General features: G+C 45.6%; 1 protein-coding gene across 10 annotated transcripts in view; it reads left to right on the forward strand.

Annotated features, from left to right (window-relative positions):
- The window catches only part of FAT3 (FAT atypical cadherin 3), a 459,497-nt gene extending 439,942 nt beyond the window's left edge, over positions 1 to 19,555 (forward strand). For 5 of the 10 annotated variants that reach the window (XM_079973209.1, XM_079973213.1, XM_079973214.1 and 2 more), the window contains 6 exons: positions 162 to 315; positions 1,081 to 1,733; positions 3,207 to 3,320; positions 5,921 to 5,980; positions 12,838 to 12,873; positions 13,568 to 19,555. In XM_079973209.1, the coding sequence (XP_079829335.1) occupies positions 162 to 315; positions 1,081 to 1,733; positions 3,207 to 3,320; positions 5,921 to 5,980; positions 12,838 to 12,873; positions 13,568 to 14,193 (1,643 nt within the window). In that variant the 3' untranslated portion in view covers positions 14,194 to 19,555. Of the gene's footprint in view, positions 1 to 161; positions 316 to 1,080; positions 1,734 to 3,206; positions 3,321 to 5,920; positions 5,981 to 12,373; positions 12,450 to 12,837; positions 12,874 to 13,567 lie in introns of all 10 variants that reach the window. The other 5 variants (XM_079973215.1, XM_079973217.1, XM_079973218.1 and 2 more) reach the window with 3 other exon arrangements.
- Positions 19,556 to 19,759: the final 204 nt, after the last annotated feature.

The raw sequence follows: 19,759 nt of genomic DNA on the forward strand, positions 1-19,759 counted from the left end.
CTGCAGATTTTTATGGCTCCAAAAAGAGCCACATTCTCAAGCCAGCCACTAGGGGGAAATAAAACCCCACTTACGAATGCTAATAGGCAAACTGTACTGTATCATGTTTGGAGAGCAATCTTTGATTTGTGTGTTTGTTTGTTTGTTTTTAAACACCTTAGGTTACCAGTGCAGTTGTCTCTCTCAGTTCACCGGGCGAAACTGCGAGTCAGAGATCACTGCCTGCTTTCCAAATCCTTGTCGCAACGGAGGTTCGTGCGATCCCATTGGCAACGCTTTCATCTGCAACTGCAAGAGCGGGTTAACGGGACTGACGTAAGTTTGATGCTTGTGCTGCCTGGAGAGGTGTTGGAGGTCATGCGGTAATATGCACCTAGGTTACGGGTCCAGCATCGCCGGTAAACGACATCATCTTGTAGCAAAGTGGGAAATAAACCTTGAAGAGTTCATGCAAGTAAGCGCAATGAGGACCATTGGCCTAACTCAGCCTTCCCCAACTCGGTTCCCTCCAGATGATTTGGACTACAGTTCCCATCGTCCTCAGTCAGGATAGCCAATGGTCAGGGAAGATGGGAGTTTGTAGTCCAAAGTTCAGGAGGACATCATCTGAAGAAGGCTAGCCTAACTCAGCCCTTTGCTCTGTGTATAAAGTAATGATCTGAGGGCACATGAGAAAACAATCAAGGGGAAGGAGATGGGCTCAGAGTGGTGTGTGGCCTGGGGATAATCCTGACTCGGTTGTCCCAATCTGACTGGGTTGTCCGACTTCCAACAAGTGAAACACATTACCACAGTAAAATATCAAACTTCTCTGTTCAGGGCTGCCTTCAAATGTCTTCTAAAAGTCAGATAGTTGTTTATCTCCTTGACATCTAATGGGAGAGCATTCCACAGGGCGGGCGCCACTACCGAGAAGGCCCTCTGCTCGGTTCCCTGTAACCTCACTTCTCATAGGGAGGGAACCGCCAGAAGGACCTCTATGCTGGATCTCAGTGTCCGGGCTGATGGATGGTGGCAGAGGTGCTCCTAGAGGGCCACTTGTGGCCTCTGATTTCACCCCTACTTTCCCCCCCCCTTCAGGTGTGAGGAGGATATTAACGAATGCGAGAGAGAAGAGTGCGAAAATGGCGGCTCTTGCGTCAACGTATTTGGGTCCTTTCTATGCAACTGCACTCCGGGATACATGGGACAACACTGTGGGCTGAGACCAGTGGTCGTCCCAAACATCCAAGCCGGCCATTCTTACGTGGGCAAAGAGGAGCTCATCGGCATCGCTGTCGTGCTTTTCGTCATATTCCTGTTGGTCGTCCTTTTCGTAGTGTTCCGCAAGAAAGTGTTCAGGAAGAACTACTCCCGCAACAACATCACCTTGGTGCAAGACCCGGCGACTGCCGCTCTGCTTCACAAGAGCAACGGGATTCAGTTCAAAAACATGAGGAACAGCGGGGATGGCCGCAATATTTATCAGGAGGTAGGGCCACCTCAGGTCCCCGTGAGGCCCATGGCCTACACCCCTTGCTTCCAGAGCGACTCAAGGAACAATTTGGACAAGATCGTTGATGGGCTCGGGGTGGAGCATCAGGAGATGACAACGTTCCACCCAGAGTCTCCTCGGATCCTGACAGCCAGGCGAGGAGTCGTCGTGTGCAGTGTGGCCCCCAACCTTCCTGCTGTGTCTCCATGCCGTTCCGACTGCGACTCCATCAGGAAGACCTGGGAAAACGGCACTGAAAGTGAGTGGTTTAGGCAGAGGCACATTTATTGGTTTCGCGAAATTTTGTATACTGCTTCGATTGTAGGAAGAAACCTCAAAAGTGGCTTGCGAACAAGATAGAAGCAATAAAATTATCACTAGAAATTTTGCAGCCATAACTTACAGAAAACAATAATTGTACATACTTTATCAACCTTCTGAGAAAAATACAAAACATTAAACAAAGCCACAGAGACTTGCGAACTACCCAGCTTAAAATGAACTTATAATGTCTGGTTTCAGTAGATTTTTCAAATGCTTAACTCAGTCTTTTAGATAAGTTCATGAAGATACCAACAAAAGGTAAGTTTGGTGTTATTCACAATACTGAGAGATGCTAGTAGAGTGGTAGATAGATGTTAATAAAGTTGTAGACAATGATAAAGTATGTATAATTATTGCTCTGTGTGGATTGATTGCGAGTGTGCAGTGGTGCCCCGCAAGACGAATGCCTCGCAAGACGGAAAACTCGCTAGACGAAAGAGTTTTCCGTTTTGGAGGTGCTTCGCAAAACGAATTTCCTATGGGCTTGCTTCGCAAGACGAAAATGTCTTGCGAGTTCCTGCGGTTTTTTCCCCCTTCCCCCCCCCTTTTTCTAAGCCGCTAAGCCGCTAAAAGCTGCTAAACCGCTAATAGCGCTAATCCGCTAAGCCGTCAATGGGCTTGCTTCGCAAGACGAGAAAACCACCAGACGAAGAGACTCGCGGAACGGATTCTTTTCGTCTTGCGAGGCACCACTGTATTTCCTGAGTCACACTATCAGCAGCACAGGTTGCATTTTCTAGCATAACTTACAGAAAGTCAAAACCACAAAGTCAAACTCATACCAGCTTTCTAAACATGTGGATTGCAGGGCTCTCCCCACCCCCTATTTCTTACTTCATTCAGTCATTAATTTATTCCCACCATGGCTGTCAGAGTGGCTTGCAGATCAAGAGAGAATAATGCCCTCACCTTCACAACCTAAAAATATACAACATGAAAGGATAAACGGGGAGTGCATTATGGCTGCACATGTAGTGGTGTGAAAACAACTCACATTTTTGTGGTGAGGCAGATGCACAAACCTTTTCACTAAAATGGGGGTTATTAATTGCCAGCCTTTGGGCCACATCTGGATGTCAGAATTCTGCCACCACCAGCCTTCTAAAAAATTCCCGCTGCCTTTCTCTTTACCTTTAGCAGATAAGGCAGCAGAAGGGGGTGAAAAGAGCACGAAGGAGAGATTTTTATTTTTAAAATCTTTTAAGCTGGGTTGTTTCTTATAATTAATTATTTTAAATGTTGTAAACCGCCTTGAATTCCAACTTGGCAGAAATGGGCAGGACGTAAATAGATTGAATATAACAACAGTAGTAATAATAGTTGAAGTAGCTTTGATTGCACATTGTTAGATTCAGTAAAGATTTGTGCCCCGCCAATTTCCTTTCCTTTCTTTCTTTTGTATGTCTAGGCAAAGGACTTGATGACGTGGAAGAGGTGACCTGTTTTTCAGGCAGCAATAAAGGCAGCAACTCTGAAGTCCAGTCCCTCAGTTCTTACCAGTCAGACTCGGGCGATGATAATGGTAATGGCATACTATTTTAACCCCCTCACTTATCACCAAGAGTGTATTATATGTATACTGGTGTTCTACCAGACTTTCTTGTGATGTGGATAACTGAGATGCTAAATAGCATGGTGTGTCTACTCTGTAGTACAGATTCTCATGGAATGGCTCCTAGCTGAAGGGGAAAGGAGCACGATCAGTTGTGCACCGCTATGTGCCAGAGGTAACTGACTTAAGTCAGAGGTAACTGACTAAAAGAACAGTCCATGCTTTCCCTAAAGTTTGCTATGCTGAAGACGGCTATTCTGGTATAAATACTTTTTTTTACAAACTACTACAAAATACCGTATTTTTCGCCCTATAGGACGCACTTTTTCTCCTCCAAAAATGAAGGGGAAATGAGTGTGCGTCCTATGGGGCGAATGCAGGTGCGCACCGACCCCTCTCGCTCTCCAGGCTTCAGGAGAGCCACAGCGCCAGCCCCACAAGGTCGGGGGACAGCGGGGAGACGGAACGCCGCCATCCCGCTGTCTCCCAATGTGGTTTGGAGGCTGATGGCGGGGAGACGCGTGCTTCTCCCCGCCGCCAGCCCTGCAAGCTCAGGGGACAGCTGGGAGGCGCAGCGTGTCTTCCCACTGTCCCCGGACCTGGTCTGCAGGTGCGTCCTATGGGGCGAAAAATACGGTAATCTTCACAAGAGAGGATATTTTAAAATCTTACAAATTCCGATCAGTGGCAGAGCACACGTTCTGCGTGCAGAAGATTTAAAATTCTGCATTTGGTTAAAGTGTTGATGGCCAAACTTGGCCCTCCAGCTGTTTTGGGACTACAGTTCCCGTCACCCCTTACCACTGGTCCTGTGAGCTAGAGATGATGGGAGTTGAAATATACTCTTGAGTCGAGAGTGGATTTCATGCTCTTTATTCAGCTCATAGTGGTGAGGAGGAATGGAAGTTCTCCCAGAATGTCTGCTTTATATACATTTTTTACACAATGGGCCCCACATGACTGGCTAATTCCAGGATTTTCCTGTACGCCAACCAGGTTGCGGATTCACTTCCACCTGGAGCTGGATTGGGTGGCTCCTGTAGACCAATCAGACTGCTGCATTCTGGATCCTATTGTTCTAGGACCAATCAGACTGCTGCATTCTGAATCCTATTGTTCTAGGACCAATCAGACTGCTGCATTCAGGACCCTATTGTTCTAGGACCAATCAGACTACTGCATTCTGAATCCTAGGACCAATCAGACTGCTGCTTTTAGGATCCTATTCAACTCAATACATAACAGGAGTTGTGGTCCCAAAACAGCTGGAGGGCCACGTTTGGCCATCACTGGGTTAAAGAATCAGGTCTCAGTCGTTGGAAAAGAACTCCATCTGAGAACCAAGAGAGCCACTTCTGGTCCAAGTAGGGAATACTGGACTAGGTGGAACTCCAGCTGTCTGGCTCAGTATGTTGCTATATGACACAGATAAGGAGTCCATCAGTTCTTCACCCGGTTGCTTCTGAGACGAAATGTCCCTCTTCTACAAAGCTGGTGAAAATGCGGCAGCCCCAATGCTGAAAGTGTGGCCATCAAGCATGCCGGCTTGCCCCCACAATTAAGGAGACCGGAGCAGCATGCGCACATGTCGTGCAACATGCTTGCACGCCGTGCAACATGCTGACGTCACTCATGCACGTGCGAGTGAGGTGAGCATGTTGTGCTGCAAGCACTGGTGGGCACCGCAGAATTTTGAGGCAGCCCGGCCCTCTCCCTGAAAATTTTTGAGGTGGCCGTCAGCCCCCCCCCCCGGTCCATTGATGCCCCTAGTGGCCATCTTTGATCTATAAGTTTCTGGATTTTTTAAGCCAGTTCCTTAAATCAAGGGTAGCCTGATGTTTTAGACCACCAACTCTCCTCAACCATGGTGATTGGCCATGCTAGCTAGGGTTGATTGGAGTGGTAGCCCCCAACATCTGCAGGACACGACTTTGGTTAGCCCTGCCTTCAGCGAAAGCTATTCGGTGATGATCTTTTAATTAAGACTGCTCAATTTGTTCGTTTCCCCCACCAGGGCTTTGTTCTCGTAGGCACAGTATAATAAAGTGAAAGCGTTCTTATTGGAAAAAGGATTTAGACCAAAAGACTTTCACACCATCTCATATCCTTGTGATTGCCTAAAAAGATAATGGTCGCCAGGAGGATAGCAGCTTGCCTTTGGAGGCCTTTAAGTGAGGATTAATTAGAGATTAGTGTCAGGTAGGCAAGATACTGTCCTGGTTAATTGAATCTGCTGGACAATCCAGGCTGAATTTATGAACTGATATTCATCACTGCATATGAGCTTTCTGAAAGTACTGCCTTTGAATGTATCCCCATTTGCTTTTCTGTTGGGGGGGTGGAATTGTATGGGATTATCTGAAATTGAAATGTCCTTCAAGCCGCTGCATAATTTATTAATGCCACCGCCTCCCCTTCCCATGCCCATAGACTTCCCCCACCCACCCCTGGTCCCAGCAAACCTGTCTGCGCTGTGAGAATTTAATATTGGTAGCCTTAGAACGTTGTGTGTTATAAATACTAACATGAAGCTACCCTTCCCTTTATTTCTGCTCTCCTTCTCCCACAAGCTTCCATAGTGACTGTCATACAGCTTGTCAACAACGTAGTTGACAATATAGAAAATGAAGGTATTTAATCATTTTTAAAATCTATTTCTCCTGAATTGCCGCGTCATTGTTTTTCCGTTTTGTTCTTCTGTGTGAAAAGCCGCAGCAGAAACTCATTAACTCACCCTAACTAGCCAGGCCGCAGCAAACGATTTCGTTTGACGAATAAGCAAGGTCTTTAAGGTGGGGAGAGGGGTGGCCTGGGAGGAAGGCAAGCAGTTCATTATTATGACTTTTGTTGACATCAGAGAGTCAGTGTTTAGGAGGAGAGCGGGTTTGGGGTTTGGTTCGCCCCTCCCACCCCAACATGCAGTGTCTTTTACGGTCCTAATGGTCCCAGAGGGATTACGTTGTCAGAAAGCACCCCCAAAGAAAAAATGGATTTGACAAGATGCTGCGGCATTAGGCGCATTGCTAGCTTATCCAAAGCACAGTGACACCATGGTAAATAAACAATACACAAAGAGCAAAGCTTCATGTTTTTGTGGAGCCAACTTGTTTAGCCAAATTTAGCCAATTTTTTAATGGGGCAGACCCCACTTCCTCAAAAAGCGTAATTTAAATCACCTTGTAAAATAAGCCAATCTGCTGTCTTCTGCATATAGCTGGCAGAGACTGAGAAACAGTGGTTTGCCTAAGACGGAGCTGGGAAGCTTCTGGCCCAGAGGCCAAATGCAGTCCAGGCCTCTGTGACTGGCCCTTGGAATGCTCCCCAAGCCACACCCCCTCTCCCTAAGCCACACCCCCTCTCCCTAAGCCACACCTCCTCTCCCCAAGCCACACCTCCTCTCCCCAAGCCACACCTCCTCTCCCCAAGCCACACCTCCTCTCCCCAAGCCACAACCCTCACTAGCCCTGCTTTGCCCCCGAGTTTGTTTACCTGGCTGAATTTTGTCCATGAACTCTGATCATGCCTCTTGCTCTTATGGATGAGGTATATGGACAGGTGCATGTAGAGACCAGACTGCTGTGCAAATGAGAAAAATTGCAATTGTTGTTTCATCCACTTTTACCTCTAGCCCCTGCCCCTGTCAACTTTGGACTGAAAAAGCTTCCTCACCTCTGGCTTCAGGCTACTTCATGCAGTTGTGTTAGCGGCGAGGTTTGAACCCAGGACCAGAAGTTGCTTTCTGTATCCCCCAGATACCAAACGTCCAATCCCAGACGCCTCTGCCTGCCAAAGATAACTTCAGCATAGTGCAAATCCTAACGCAGTGGGCAGGATAAAGAAGCTGGTATAGTATAGTCCAGCTGGAAAGAGCTTCGTTCTTTGCTAGGGCCATCTTCTGCAAAACTAGAATCTCTTTCAGACCATCTCAAGAAAGCTCCTTTAGAATTGGCTTTTATAGAATCCGCTTGCTTTTAGGCTGAGGTCCCTGCCTTAGCATTGATATCCCGTTGGGCTGCTTCTCCCAGCCATGATAAGCTTTCCAGTTGCGATCATACCTGCTCAAAAGGCCTGATTTGGAAGCCGTTTCATCTTGGATGTCTGCCAGGTGCAGTGTTTCCCAACCTTGTGCCTCCAGCTGTTTTTGGACTACAATTCCCATCATCCCTTGCCACTGGTCTTGCTTGTCAGGGATGATGGGAGTTGTAGTTCAAAAACAGCTGGAGGCACAAGGTTGGGAAACACTGAGGTAGAGCATATGCTTTGAATGCAGAAGGCCTCAGAAATAATCCACAGCTTGTCCCGTTGAATGGTCTCAGGAAGTACAGCTGGGAAAGATCCTTGCTTGAAACTTTAAAGAGCTGACTCTGTCAGAATAAATGATACTGGGCTAAGTGGACCAATGTTCTGGTTTAGCATAAAGGAGCTTTTTAATAATAATAATAATAATAATAATAATAATAATAATAATAATAATCTAGATTGCAGTTTTCTCTATTAACAAAATCTTTTCTTTTCCCCCCAAAGTCCCTAAACCCAACTATGTCCCTAACTAGCAATGTTAAAAGTAAAAATGAACCAGGAGATCTAAGTAGGAATATTTGTTTGGAGGACCATACCACCCTGGGATCTTCTGATAAAGGGCGGTATATAAATTGAATAAATAAGAATAATAATCCCCAGTTTAGTTTGAACCCGACCTCAGCTTGGGGGCACAGCCCATGGGCCTGATGTGAAAAAAAGAAGTTTGATTAATTGGTTCTTTGCAAATTCCAGCATCCGTTGACCTGCTTTGCGCCTCCTGGACTAATATACTGATCGAAGCAAAGCTGTGCTTCAGATTTTTATTTTTGCAATGCAATTCATTCCATTTATTTTTTATTTTATTTATTAAATTCATATGCCACGTTTCTTCTGAGGATCACAAGGTGGTTTACAGTATAAAAGCACAGGAATATATACCATAATAACAGACAAAACAGTAACACACAAACCCCTCACACGCACACAGTTTAAAAGGCTATAGGTCATTTATTTAGCCAAAGGCCAAGGAGAAGAGAAAAAGTTTGCACCTGGCACCTAAAGATTTGTGGTGAACCCACCAGGCAAGCCTCTCTGGGGAGAGCACTCCACAATCAAGGGGCCACCGCAGAAAAGGCCCTTTCCCATGTTGCCACCTTCTGGACCTCTCATGGAGGGGGCCTCAGAGATTCATTAGGGCCCCAGATGATGAGTGCAGGGTATGGGTCAGTTCATATGGAGAGAGGCGATCCTTGAAGTATTGCAGTTCTGAGCTGTGTTAAGGCTTTATAGGTCAAAAAACCAGCACTTTGAATTGGGCCTGGGAACTATTTGGCAGGCAGTGCAGTCAGGCCAGAATCAGGATTACGTGCTTAAACCGCCTTGCCCCTGGCTGCTGAATTCTGCCCCAGCTGAAGGTTCTGAACCATCTTCAGAGGCAGCCCCATGTGTGACGTATTGCAGTAATCTAACCTGGAGGTTACCAGATCATAGATGACAGAAGTTAGGCTGTCCCTGTCCCGTTAGGGGTGTAGATGGGCCACCAGCTGAAGCTGATGGAAGGCACTCTGCGCCACTGAGGCCGCCTGAGCCTCAAGTGACAACAAGGGATCCAGAAGTACCTGCAAGCTGACTACCTGATCCTTCAGGTGGAGTGTAACCCATCAGGAGCAGGCCACCTCCCATCCATCTGGTCATGACTTACAACAATATGCATTTGTACATGCTATTTTTAATAGAGATGCTTTCTGAGTGAAAACATTTTAGAATTGCAGGTTTTATGAGAAAATGCCATTAGAAATAGGTGTTTTAATGTGAATTGCCCATGCACCATGTGTGTAAACAGGACAAAACCAATTTATGAAAGAAGACATTCAAGAATTAGGTGGCCATAGTCCCTGTAGTCCCTACAGTGAAATATTCTGTAGTGTATTTGGGCGCAGCTCTGCATTTGATGGATCCACAAGACCTTGAATTAATTTTATTATTTCGGTCGCAGACCAGTTCCAGCCCACATAAAATATCAAGGAAGTCATAAAACACGATAGGGATACATTTAAATTTGCTATTAGGTATAACAGGGACAATACAGATATAGCAACAGTTAAAAAAATTTATAAATTAAAACTTAGTCACTAACATATAACCTAAATTTATCATTTAAGGCCTTAATCATTGTGATAGCACAGCTTGTTCCCTAAGTTTTATGGCAATCGCACAGAATTTGGCGACCCTTAACGTGATCTCAGGATCCTTGCCCTCTACCAGGGATTTTAGACACTGAAGTTCAGATTCATTTGGAGATTTTTGCATAGCAGGGATAATAAATACCGAGCGTATATCCCCGTAGAAACGGCAGCGTAACAAGGCATGACAGTTTCTTCCTCCATCAAGCTGCAGGGGCAGACTCGTTCCGCGTATGGTTTACCCTCAAATCTGCCCTGCAATAAGGCAGATGGCAGCATGTCCACAACACCTCGCTTGCATAAATCTTGCTTCAATGTGGGAAAGGAAGGGAAGTCCTTATGAACTGCATGGTGGGCAAGTGAGGAGGTTAGTGAGGTTCTGCTGTGTAGCATAAATATAAACTGTCCATATAGGCATGCACTAAGACACGCGGTACCTCCGCGCTGAGTGGGGTATGGGCATAAAACCAGTGACCCAGAAACGGTCCTCATTTCCTCTCAATGCAATGCTTTTGAGTCAGTTTTTTGTTTTGTTCTTTTGGAGCAGTCAGGGCCGGTTCAGACAGTGCTACCTGAGCTGTAACCACTGGTCACGAAAAAAAGGGTTTCCCTTCTGCCGACCATCTCGCTCGCCTCGTTTCAGTTCATCTTTCATTGCCATCAAAGCTCCCGTGTGAGGAATGCAGAGATTGAGGTTTTTTGTTTTTGTTTTGCCAGAATTTGCCCCAGCTCAAATCCTGGCCAGAACCTCAGGTTCCCCAGCCGGGGCTTGAGGAATTTCTGCACCCAGGACAGCCCAGTTCTGTCGTGTTCCACTTCGGCCTTTATAATTAAGTAAAGCCTTTAAATGATAATCACAGGAGATGTGGTCCAAACATATCACAAAAAGCTATCTTCTGAAAGGATCCCATGCTTCACCAAGCTTCTGCAGGGTTAGCGTTCCAGGGGGAAAAGTCTTTTTCTCCCCAAAATAAATTTCACTGCAGTTCTGCCCCAAAGACTGCTCCGTACCTTCTTTTTAAAAAACAATAAAAAGTAAACTTCTGGGCTCCATAGTTGAAAAACGTAGGGTTGCTTCCACCTAAGTTTTGTTAAGAGTAGAAATGAATTATCATGTCCACTGATTTCAGAAGGTTTGCCCTGAACAATTTGTTCAGGTCATATCTCCCGATAATAATAAAAAAAAGTCCTATTAGAGCTGCATCATAAGTACCATTTTCTCCAAAAGGACAGCCTACTTTCTGGCTTCTTTCCATCCTATGCCTTTAAATCCCTCTTGCTGTTAACCTATTATGATAGGGTTGCCATATTCCAAAGAGTGAAAGTCCGGACAGAAAGATTGTTGCACCCTTTTTTCTTTTTCTTTTTTTGGCAAAGTTGTTGAGCTTTTCTAATTTTGCTCAAGGCTGTTGGGCTGCCATGCGTCCGGATTTTCCCAGATGTTTTGCCGATTTTCGCCCAGACACTGTTGCCAACGGCAGAATGGCAACCCTATATTGAGATATGATGTGCTTATTTGCATTCCTGCAGAAAAAACTGCACAGCTCAGCAGTACAGAACAAGCTAATAATAATAATAATTTATTATTTATACCCCACCCATCTGGCTGGGCTTCCCCAGCCACTCTGGGTGGCTTCCAACAAAATATTAAAATACAGTAATGCATCAAACATTAAAAGCTTCCCTAAACAGGGCTGCCTTCAGATGTCTTCCTAAAGTCAGATAGTTGTTCTTCTCTTTGACATCTGGTGGGAGGGCATTCCACAGGGCAGGCGCCACTACCGAGAAGGCCCTCTGCCTGGTTCCCTGTAACTTGGCTTCTCGCAGTGAGGGAACCGCCAGAGATCCCTTGGCGCTGGACCTCAGTGTCCGGGTAGAACAATGGGGATGGAGACGCTCCTTCAGACATACTGGACACAGGCCGTTTAGGGCTTTAAAGGTCAGCACCAACACTTTGAATTGTGCTCAGAAACATAGTTTGAATGTGAAAGGTCCCAGGTTCAATCCCTGCCACCTCTAGGTAGGCTATGAAAGAGTGCTGCCTGAAAGAAAGCCTGGAGAGATGCAATCTGCTATTAAGGGCTCCTCCAGCCTTCTTTTCGTCCCATGTTTCTAGGCATATATGTGGGCTTTAGAGCTCTTGTTTCCAAGCTGTGTCTTTGGTTTTTTGTCCCCGTGCTTTCCCTGGGAAAACCCACCTTTTACCAACGAAGCAGAGCGAACGGCAGTCGGCTTTTCTGCGGATTGCCGTTTGCTCCGATTCAAGGTTTTCCTGGGTAAAGCATGGGGACGAAACCAAACCTCCCAGACACAGAGCTTTATAGTGCCTGGAATGTGTGGTGCAAAAGGAAGTCTGCTTGAGCCCTAAGGACAGATAGCAACAACCTGGGCCAGCAGTCGGACTTGGTATCTGGAGCCGCCGAGATAGTGGTGTGGATTCTGGGGACCTCCCTCACACCCTACCACTTACTGGGGTGGAGCAGGGTGGCAGCAAAGTTGGCACAGGGTGGATGCACCAGTGGAAGCAAGGGACTGGCTCCACCAAAGTGCCCACATGGCTCTGAGGTTGCTACCACCTGCCTTACTCCATCCCAGTAAGTAACAGTGACTTCGGTGTTGGGAGTGCAGCAGCAGCCCACCATGGCGGCTTATCCTTAGCAGACCCTACAATAAAGGCAGAGAAGGAACCCAGGCTGTTTGCTTCCCCCGACCTCGTTCCACGCTCCATATGGAAAGTCTCCTCTTTCTAGCTAGGAGAGGGCTCTGTCGTATTTGCTTCCGGTGGCCCAATTGACTGCCTTTCTATTCTGTTCTGTTCAGGTTGTTATACCGTGCCTCTCACCGTGGTATCTGAGCGTACTTGGGCCCAGATTTGTTTGAACCGGCCCTGAGAATGGTAGATTCTTATTTTTTTTCTGTTTCACAGTGAGCAAGAGAGAGAGATAAAGCATACTTCGCAAATTTTAAGAGAGAGGGGGAAAAACTGCATAGGGTTTTTTTGTTTGTGTTAAAGCTATGTGCTTGAGTCAGCTTTGCATGTTTGATTCAGATAACTATAGTCGTAATGATTAGACGTAAAGTGATTTTGTCGATTGACTTCTGCCTAGAAAAATCAGATTTATTTGCTTTTTAAAAAGATAAACCTTAAACTGAAGCTTTGCTTAAAAGCGCTTTTCGTAATACTTTTAAGTCAGATGTGTTTTAGAAGCAATGTGAGATTTTTCTGCAATGTGCAGGCCTGAGAGTTTCCAGTGTTGCTTTTTCTCCCACTTTGTATTTAACAGTGACTGATATGGATCAAGGACAGAACTACAACAGAGGTGACGCATACCTGCCTGCTGCAATTCGTGGGAATGTGGAGGGGGGTCCCAAAGGCCGGAGTTTTAACACATTACTAATACACTCAGTTCGGCCTTCACCTTTTAGATCACGCTATGCCCACGTTCTGCATGTCTGAGCATGTATATATTTTTGGTGCCCAAGGCGGGGGAGGGGTGGCATTTCGTTTTTATTTTTCTTCCAGGGATTTGTTGGTTCTTTTTCATCTCTGCCTATTTATTTTGTGTGCCTGTGTAATTTTGCTTTCCCTCCCCAGACCAAGATCTTGGAAAAGAATGCAGCAGCAAGAGCATGCTGACTTCTATTAATGTATATATTTGCGTTCTGCGCTAACAGTTTGATGCTCACCTCCCATGCGTGGAACCTTATGTTGGGTTTTCAGCATTTTTAATTTATTTCTCAGACTCTTCCTTTCTAACATAAACTTGGCTGTGTTGCATTGGTTGTCGTCGTGACGTTATGTCGCTTCTCTCCACTTGGGCCAAAGCATGGTTGGCCAGGGTTTTAAAAAGCAAAACAACGGTGATGCATGCCAGCTATTTTTTTGCATATACAGCTTCATTATGCTCGGACCCAGTGGGGATTTGCTTCATGCCGGGTGCATGCCATTGGCCGCCTCTCTTCCAAGACTTACGCCTCCCTCCCCATTCACTGTGGGTTTGTTTCCTTCCGCAGCTTATCACTGGGACACCTCTGATTGGATGCCGAGCGCTCGACTATCTGACATTGAGGAGGTGCCCAATTATGAGACAACAGATGGCAGCTCAGTGCATCACGGGAGCACAAGGGAGCTGGAAACAGACTACTACCTTGGCGGCTACGATATTGACAGCGACTACCCTCCTCCGCAGGATGAGGAGTTTTTAAACCAGGACCAGTTGCCGCCTCCCCTCCCGGAGGATTACCCAGACCAATACGAAGCCCTTCCTTCATCCCAGCCGGTCTCCATGGCCGGCACACTTAGCCCGGATTGCAGGCGACGGCCACAGTTCCACCCAAGCCAGTACCTCCCTCCACACCAGTTCCCCAACGAGATGGACAATGGCGGGTCTCAGACTGGGAACGAGTTTAGTACTTTTGGCGTTGGCCCAGGACCAAACGCAGAGAACAATAGTCTGCCCAAGAAGCCCTTGTCCTTACACAATTCCCTGGACGCATCGTCGTCTGACGTTTCTATGGGCTGTGGCTTTGATGACTCTGAGGTGGCAATGAGTGACTATGAAAGCATTGAGGAGCTGCGCCTTGACCACCACCACGTTCACATTCCATTTGTGGAGACCCACCACCAGACCCAAGTGTGAAGGAGCCTCTTTTGTTGACGTTCTTTCTGTCGTTTGGTCCCATTCATAGCATTAACTGTCAAGAAGGCTTTCTTTTCGCTGAGAAAAAAAATAAATAGATCTGTATATGGGGCAAGGTGGAAATATAGCATAACCCATTTTTAACCCTATCGAGAAATCTGTGATGACCATGTGCAAGGAGATAACAAATGGTTGCCTCCCAAAATTGGTAGCTGGAGAAGGCTCTCGATCCCTTGAAGTTGACGTTGTTTGTTTGTTGCCAGGCATAGAGGTTCCCTGTTGTGTGGTGGCAGACTGAATTTTTCTCCAACCAGCTTTGTGGGGGATCATGCTATTAAAAGTGTTACAAGGCTGAAGCACTTGCAGTATTCAAGAAAAGCTGAAACTCATTTCCTGGGTCCTAGAACTGTGTCTGCATGGGTCGAACTTGGGTGAAGTGAGAAATAAGAGTGAATTAGGTGCCAAGGCTGCTGCTGCTGCACAAAGTATATCTGAATTTTAAGGGGGGGGGGGGAAAGGGACATCCTTTCCAAACCAGTAGTCCATAATAAGATCCCTTTCTGCCATGTTATGGATGTAGTTAAAGTGACTGTGTTTGTATTCTAAGAGTTGTTTCCAGTTTTAGCCCCATGCAGGGTAGACTTAAGCATCTAAGTTAGCTGTGTCTGTTAATTTCAATGGATCTGATCTGCAGGCCGTAGTTATTCCTCCAGCCCCAAAGTAAGAGGGGATTTAGAGATACTTTGGCACCACGTTGAGACACTGAGTGGCGGGATATCCCATCTGCTGCAAACCATGTGGAATCTGCAACAATCACTGCATGCTCTCAGCTGAATCCAGTGGGTCACTGTGCCTCGGCTTGTGCACGATGGTGAGCTAACACACTGCCAGACCAACTCCTTAGTAGCAATCGGTGCCTTGATGTCATCAAATGAGGATGAAATGTACTTAAGACCATACTGACCATCCTGTAGTTCCAGGAAAGAAGGAGGATTGGGGCAGCTTGCCTTGCAGGAGTAAGCAGCAGCTGCAGAAAAACTCCAGCCACTGCACAGCAGTGAAAGGATTCGGGAGCCCTGCTCTCCTTCGCACTTGGCCACTCTGCTGAGAGACGCTCCAAGGATGCAGGATTTGCAAGGAACTCTGCTGAAGAGGTGCTTCTGCATCCCACACGTGGTCTGTGCAAAAAAACTCCCAAGGCATCCACGCTATTTTTACTTACTTATTTATTTTGGTGTGTTCGGTCCCTCGAGACCCACTGTAGGCTTTTTGGGATTCATCACCACTTTTCGTTCATTCACATGCTCTCTTAAAAAAACTAGAAAATTGTGGAGGTCTGGGGAAGTGTTCCCCAGCCATATTTGCATCTCCTGCTTTAATGCTGCAAAAAGGGAAAGGGGTTGCCATCTCTTAAAATAATTTTTATTTATTTTATTTTGCCTATATACAGTTTAAAGGTGGGAGGGGAAGCCACTCTTCCTTTGCTAAGAGAATTCAGCCAGTCAGGAAGGGTACGGAATGAATAAATCATTTCCCCTGGAGTGGAGTCACGGATGAATAGATGCCCTAACAGGTTTTTCATGCCCCTGCCTTAGCCGAGTTCTCTGTCAACACGACGTTAAATGAGTGTTCCCAGTGCTTCCCTTCCATGAACTGGGTTTTTTTTCCTTCTTCTTTTCTGCTGACTGAACCAAACTTCATCGTTTCAGCTTTCATTAAGCTAATCAGCAGCCAGTTCTTTCTGCCACGTGAAATATTGTTCATAAGCTGCCACCCAGCAGTCAAAATGGTTAAAAGCAACAAGAAGGAATAAACAACACAACCGCCATGTAACACTTTTAATAGCAAAGAGACTCTGAAATCCACATCGTGGAGCTCGTAATTCAATGTTTACTGCCCCTTTCCCCACATTCTCTTAAGAGCATGATCGCAAAGATTTGTACCGCAGCTAACGTTCTGGATAGAGCACTGAGACATCTGTTAAAAATGGGTTTTGAGCCAAGGCAAATATATCACCCATATGAATATTTTGATAAATATAGGCCTGTCCATACTTCCTGTTAAATTAATGGACATTTTTCTTGGTTTCCCCTCAAGAATATCATGGACGTAACAAATTTGTGATACCTTTGCTTTCTCAGTCCCTCCACCTCCGATGTGTTTTCTTGGAGGGTGGGTGGGAAGCGGTATTACTTGAACTTCCTGTCTGCCAGTTGTGAAGAAGCAGCTAAATGACAAATTTGTCTCCCAAACTCAAACCAGTTCTTCCAAGCGAGGGGCGGCCAACACTGGCCAAAAGGGTCTGCTGACTCAGAGGTGCTTCCTTGATGGAGAAGCTCACTGATGTGTGTGTGTGTGTGTGTGTGAATTGTCCTGGTGGGACAGGAGAATTTAACTTCCTTTTTCAATAGCCGGATGGGCAGTGAGGTGTTCTGCCGTAGTTTGCACCCAGTATGCGTTGGGTCGCTTCAGCTATTGAACTTTGAACCTTTCTTCAACTGAACCAGTGACCTTTGCTCTTTGCCCCCCCACCACGAAGTAATTGTGAAATAATCCCAACCTGGTTTACACTTCACAGAGGGTGCATTCCAGCTCGTGTTTCCCAGGGGCGCTCAATATCTAGGTTTATTTTTTATTTTTTACTGCGACATATCAACAGGGTCACACAGGGAAATAAATTGAAAAGCGGGAACCCCTTAATGCACAAGCAAGAAGATAAACGTTGCTATTCCCTGCACTTGGTGTGTCCCCCGCCTGTTTTCTACAAGTCTTCCGCACAAAGGACTCTTAATGCTGCCTAAAATTAGCAGCATGGTGGGAGCCTTGGCTCCTGAGCAGGGAATATCTTCCATTCTTGCACATCCTAAGCTGCCCTCCCCTCCGTGGGAGCCCTGCAGTTTTCGGTCCTTCCCCTTCTTCCCAAAGCCTATGCAGCCAGCCATTCTCCTCCCCTATCTCTTTTTCCTCCAGCTGCTCTCTGCCCCCTCGGCCCATACAGTTGTCCAACTTATGCAAGGGGGAAAGTCCAGCTGTGCAAACCTCAGAAATAATTGTATTCATTAACCCATGCACCATATTTTCATTTAGGCTCTTCCTTAACCCCACACAGACCTGCTAGCATGTTTCCGCTCTTAATCCTCCAGGCTAAAAAATAAATAAATCCCTAACAACATTGGCCACGATCCAGAAGAAACAGTGGGCATGCATTGTGTGAATCATCATTTCTGCTTCTGATTTGTCTTCAGTTTTGATTAGTGCCAGTGACATGTGGCAAAGGTTAGTTGTAAGAAAGTTCCATGACTCGATTGAGTTGAAAGCAACTGAATTTGAGCTGGTCTTGCAAGGCTCACAGGCCACATTCGCACTAGAATACATTTAAAGCACTATGATGCTACTAGAAATGGTCATGGCTTTCCTCCCATAGAATTCTGGGGGCTGTAGTTTGTTAAGGGTGCCGAGAGTTCTTGAAGAGACCCCTCTTCCCCTCCCAGAGCCATCCCATTCCTGAGGAGAGGGATTGACTGTTAAACTCCCACTCCGGGAGTTGTAGTTCTGGGAGAGGAACAGGGACCTCCTCCCAGCACCCTTTGCAAACTACAGCTACCAGAATTCTTTGAAGGAAGCCATTACTATGTAAAGTGGCCGTTGCTTTTTAATGTGTGGTGTGAATGTGCCAGTAGCCTGACTGAGGAAGTAGGATTCCACCCTGAAGCACTTCAGACTCCAGGCAGGGAAAACCACATTTCTGACCTCTCTTCCCTCCATGTAGTAGACTAGGACATCCTAGAGACGTTTTGTGGGTCATATGCTGCCCAGATCTGCTTTCAGTGTTAAAAGATCATCCTGCTAACAAAAGAGTAAACCAAATCTATCCAAAGAAAGGATTGCCCACGAGGTATTTGTGACTCCAAACCTCTTTCTGTTCAGGCGGCAGCTCATTGTGTCTGTGATGGTGAATTCATATACTACCAAGGGTCACAGACTTTTGGTTTTCTCGTGGTAAGAATTAACATCAAAAGAATTTGGCATTACCATCAAGTTAGTGGGCTGCTTTTATTTAAAGGGAGTTTTCAGATTCTAGAGGGAAAGAACTGCAAGAAGTTTTTAGCGGGGCTATTGTATTGAACTGTAGTTTCAAAAAATAGTTTGCGGAAAGACCTTAAATCAGGAAATGGAGGTGGGAGGCATGTTCATGAAGATGCAACATTTGGTGTTTCTGAAATCATTTTGTAATCACGGTTTTGCCTGCTTGGCACTTGTCCTCACACCCGACATATCTGTAATGCAGTTTACTGTAAGCTTGTCCATTGCAGACTGTTACTTTCAGCTTGCTGTTTCCAAGGCTATGCACCAAACAAAAAGGCACTGACGTTGTTGTTACTTCACATGTGAGAGGGGCAACTGGAGAGTACTGCAAATGAAATGATTCCCATCATGTAGTTTTTTTTATAAAGCAATAATTTACAAATGTTGTGTTACAAGGCCATAACCAGGGTTTGATACCGGCAGTGTTAAGGATAAATTTGAACCGGGTGGTGGAAATTTGAACCCTCACTGTATAGCTAAATCCTGTCATTATCAGAGACCTAGGTTGTTTCCAGAACAATTTTACAAGCCCATAGTAACTGCATTTGGAGAGGGTCGTCTGGGAAATGTAAGGAGTTCTTTTGAAGCACTGTATAAGAAAAATAGTTGTCTTGTAAATTTTACCTGTTGCAAGCAGGCTGGTTTGTAAAAGATGTATGTTTTTGGTGTTTTAAAAAAAAGTTTATAAAATAATGTACATAATAATTTTGGAATTACCTGGCTTTTGTAGATATTTGATGCCAATCAAGTTGCTTTTAATTTCTTTTTTTCCATGTTCATTTATGTATTCTGAAGAAACTCATCAATGTCAGATATAAGGTAATGGAAAAATCAACAAAAAAAGGTGACTAGGTTGGGGAAACAACACTTCTTAATCACTTCAGAATGTACTGTAACTTTTCTTTGAATCAGCTGTTTCTCATTAACATTTCTCTCAGTTTCTAAGACTGCTTCCTAATGAACCCCACCCCTTCAGATGAATGGGTCTTTGCACAAATGCTATTACAGACATGTTTTCTAATGCTGTTTCACTTAGGCATTTGAGGTTCCGCCATTATTCCAACTACACAACAACTTTATGCAAAGGGAAGGTTATCACTTCGTGTGGATCTGGTCCCTCGTCGGCAAATGCATCGGTCTTTCATATTTGCTGTTGGCAGTATTGTCTTGTGTTATTTTGCTAAAAAAGAAAAAAAAAGACAGAAAAAGAATGTGTACAGGTTTGTAACTGCCAAAATTTAAAACCAGTTTTCAAGTAAAAACAAAAACACATCGAGTTGATTCTTCATTGGCTTTTTCCATTGGGGTGCATTCTCACTGTACAGTACAAGTGAACATGGACTGGCTGGAGGCAGAGGTGTTGTCATAGGCACCAGCTGAGGAACCCCCGAGGGAAGAAGGCTCAGAGCTAAGGGATTGGTGGTGGGATGGCGATGAGTGGTCAGAGGGAGCAGACTGGGGGGAGGAGGTGTCAGAAGCT

This window comes from Podarcis cretensis (genome assembly GCF_951804945.1).
Source record: "Podarcis cretensis genome assembly, chromosome: 4".
In the NCBI taxonomy this organism is placed as follows: domain Eukaryota; kingdom Metazoa; phylum Chordata; class Lepidosauria; order Squamata; family Lacertidae; genus Podarcis; species Podarcis cretensis.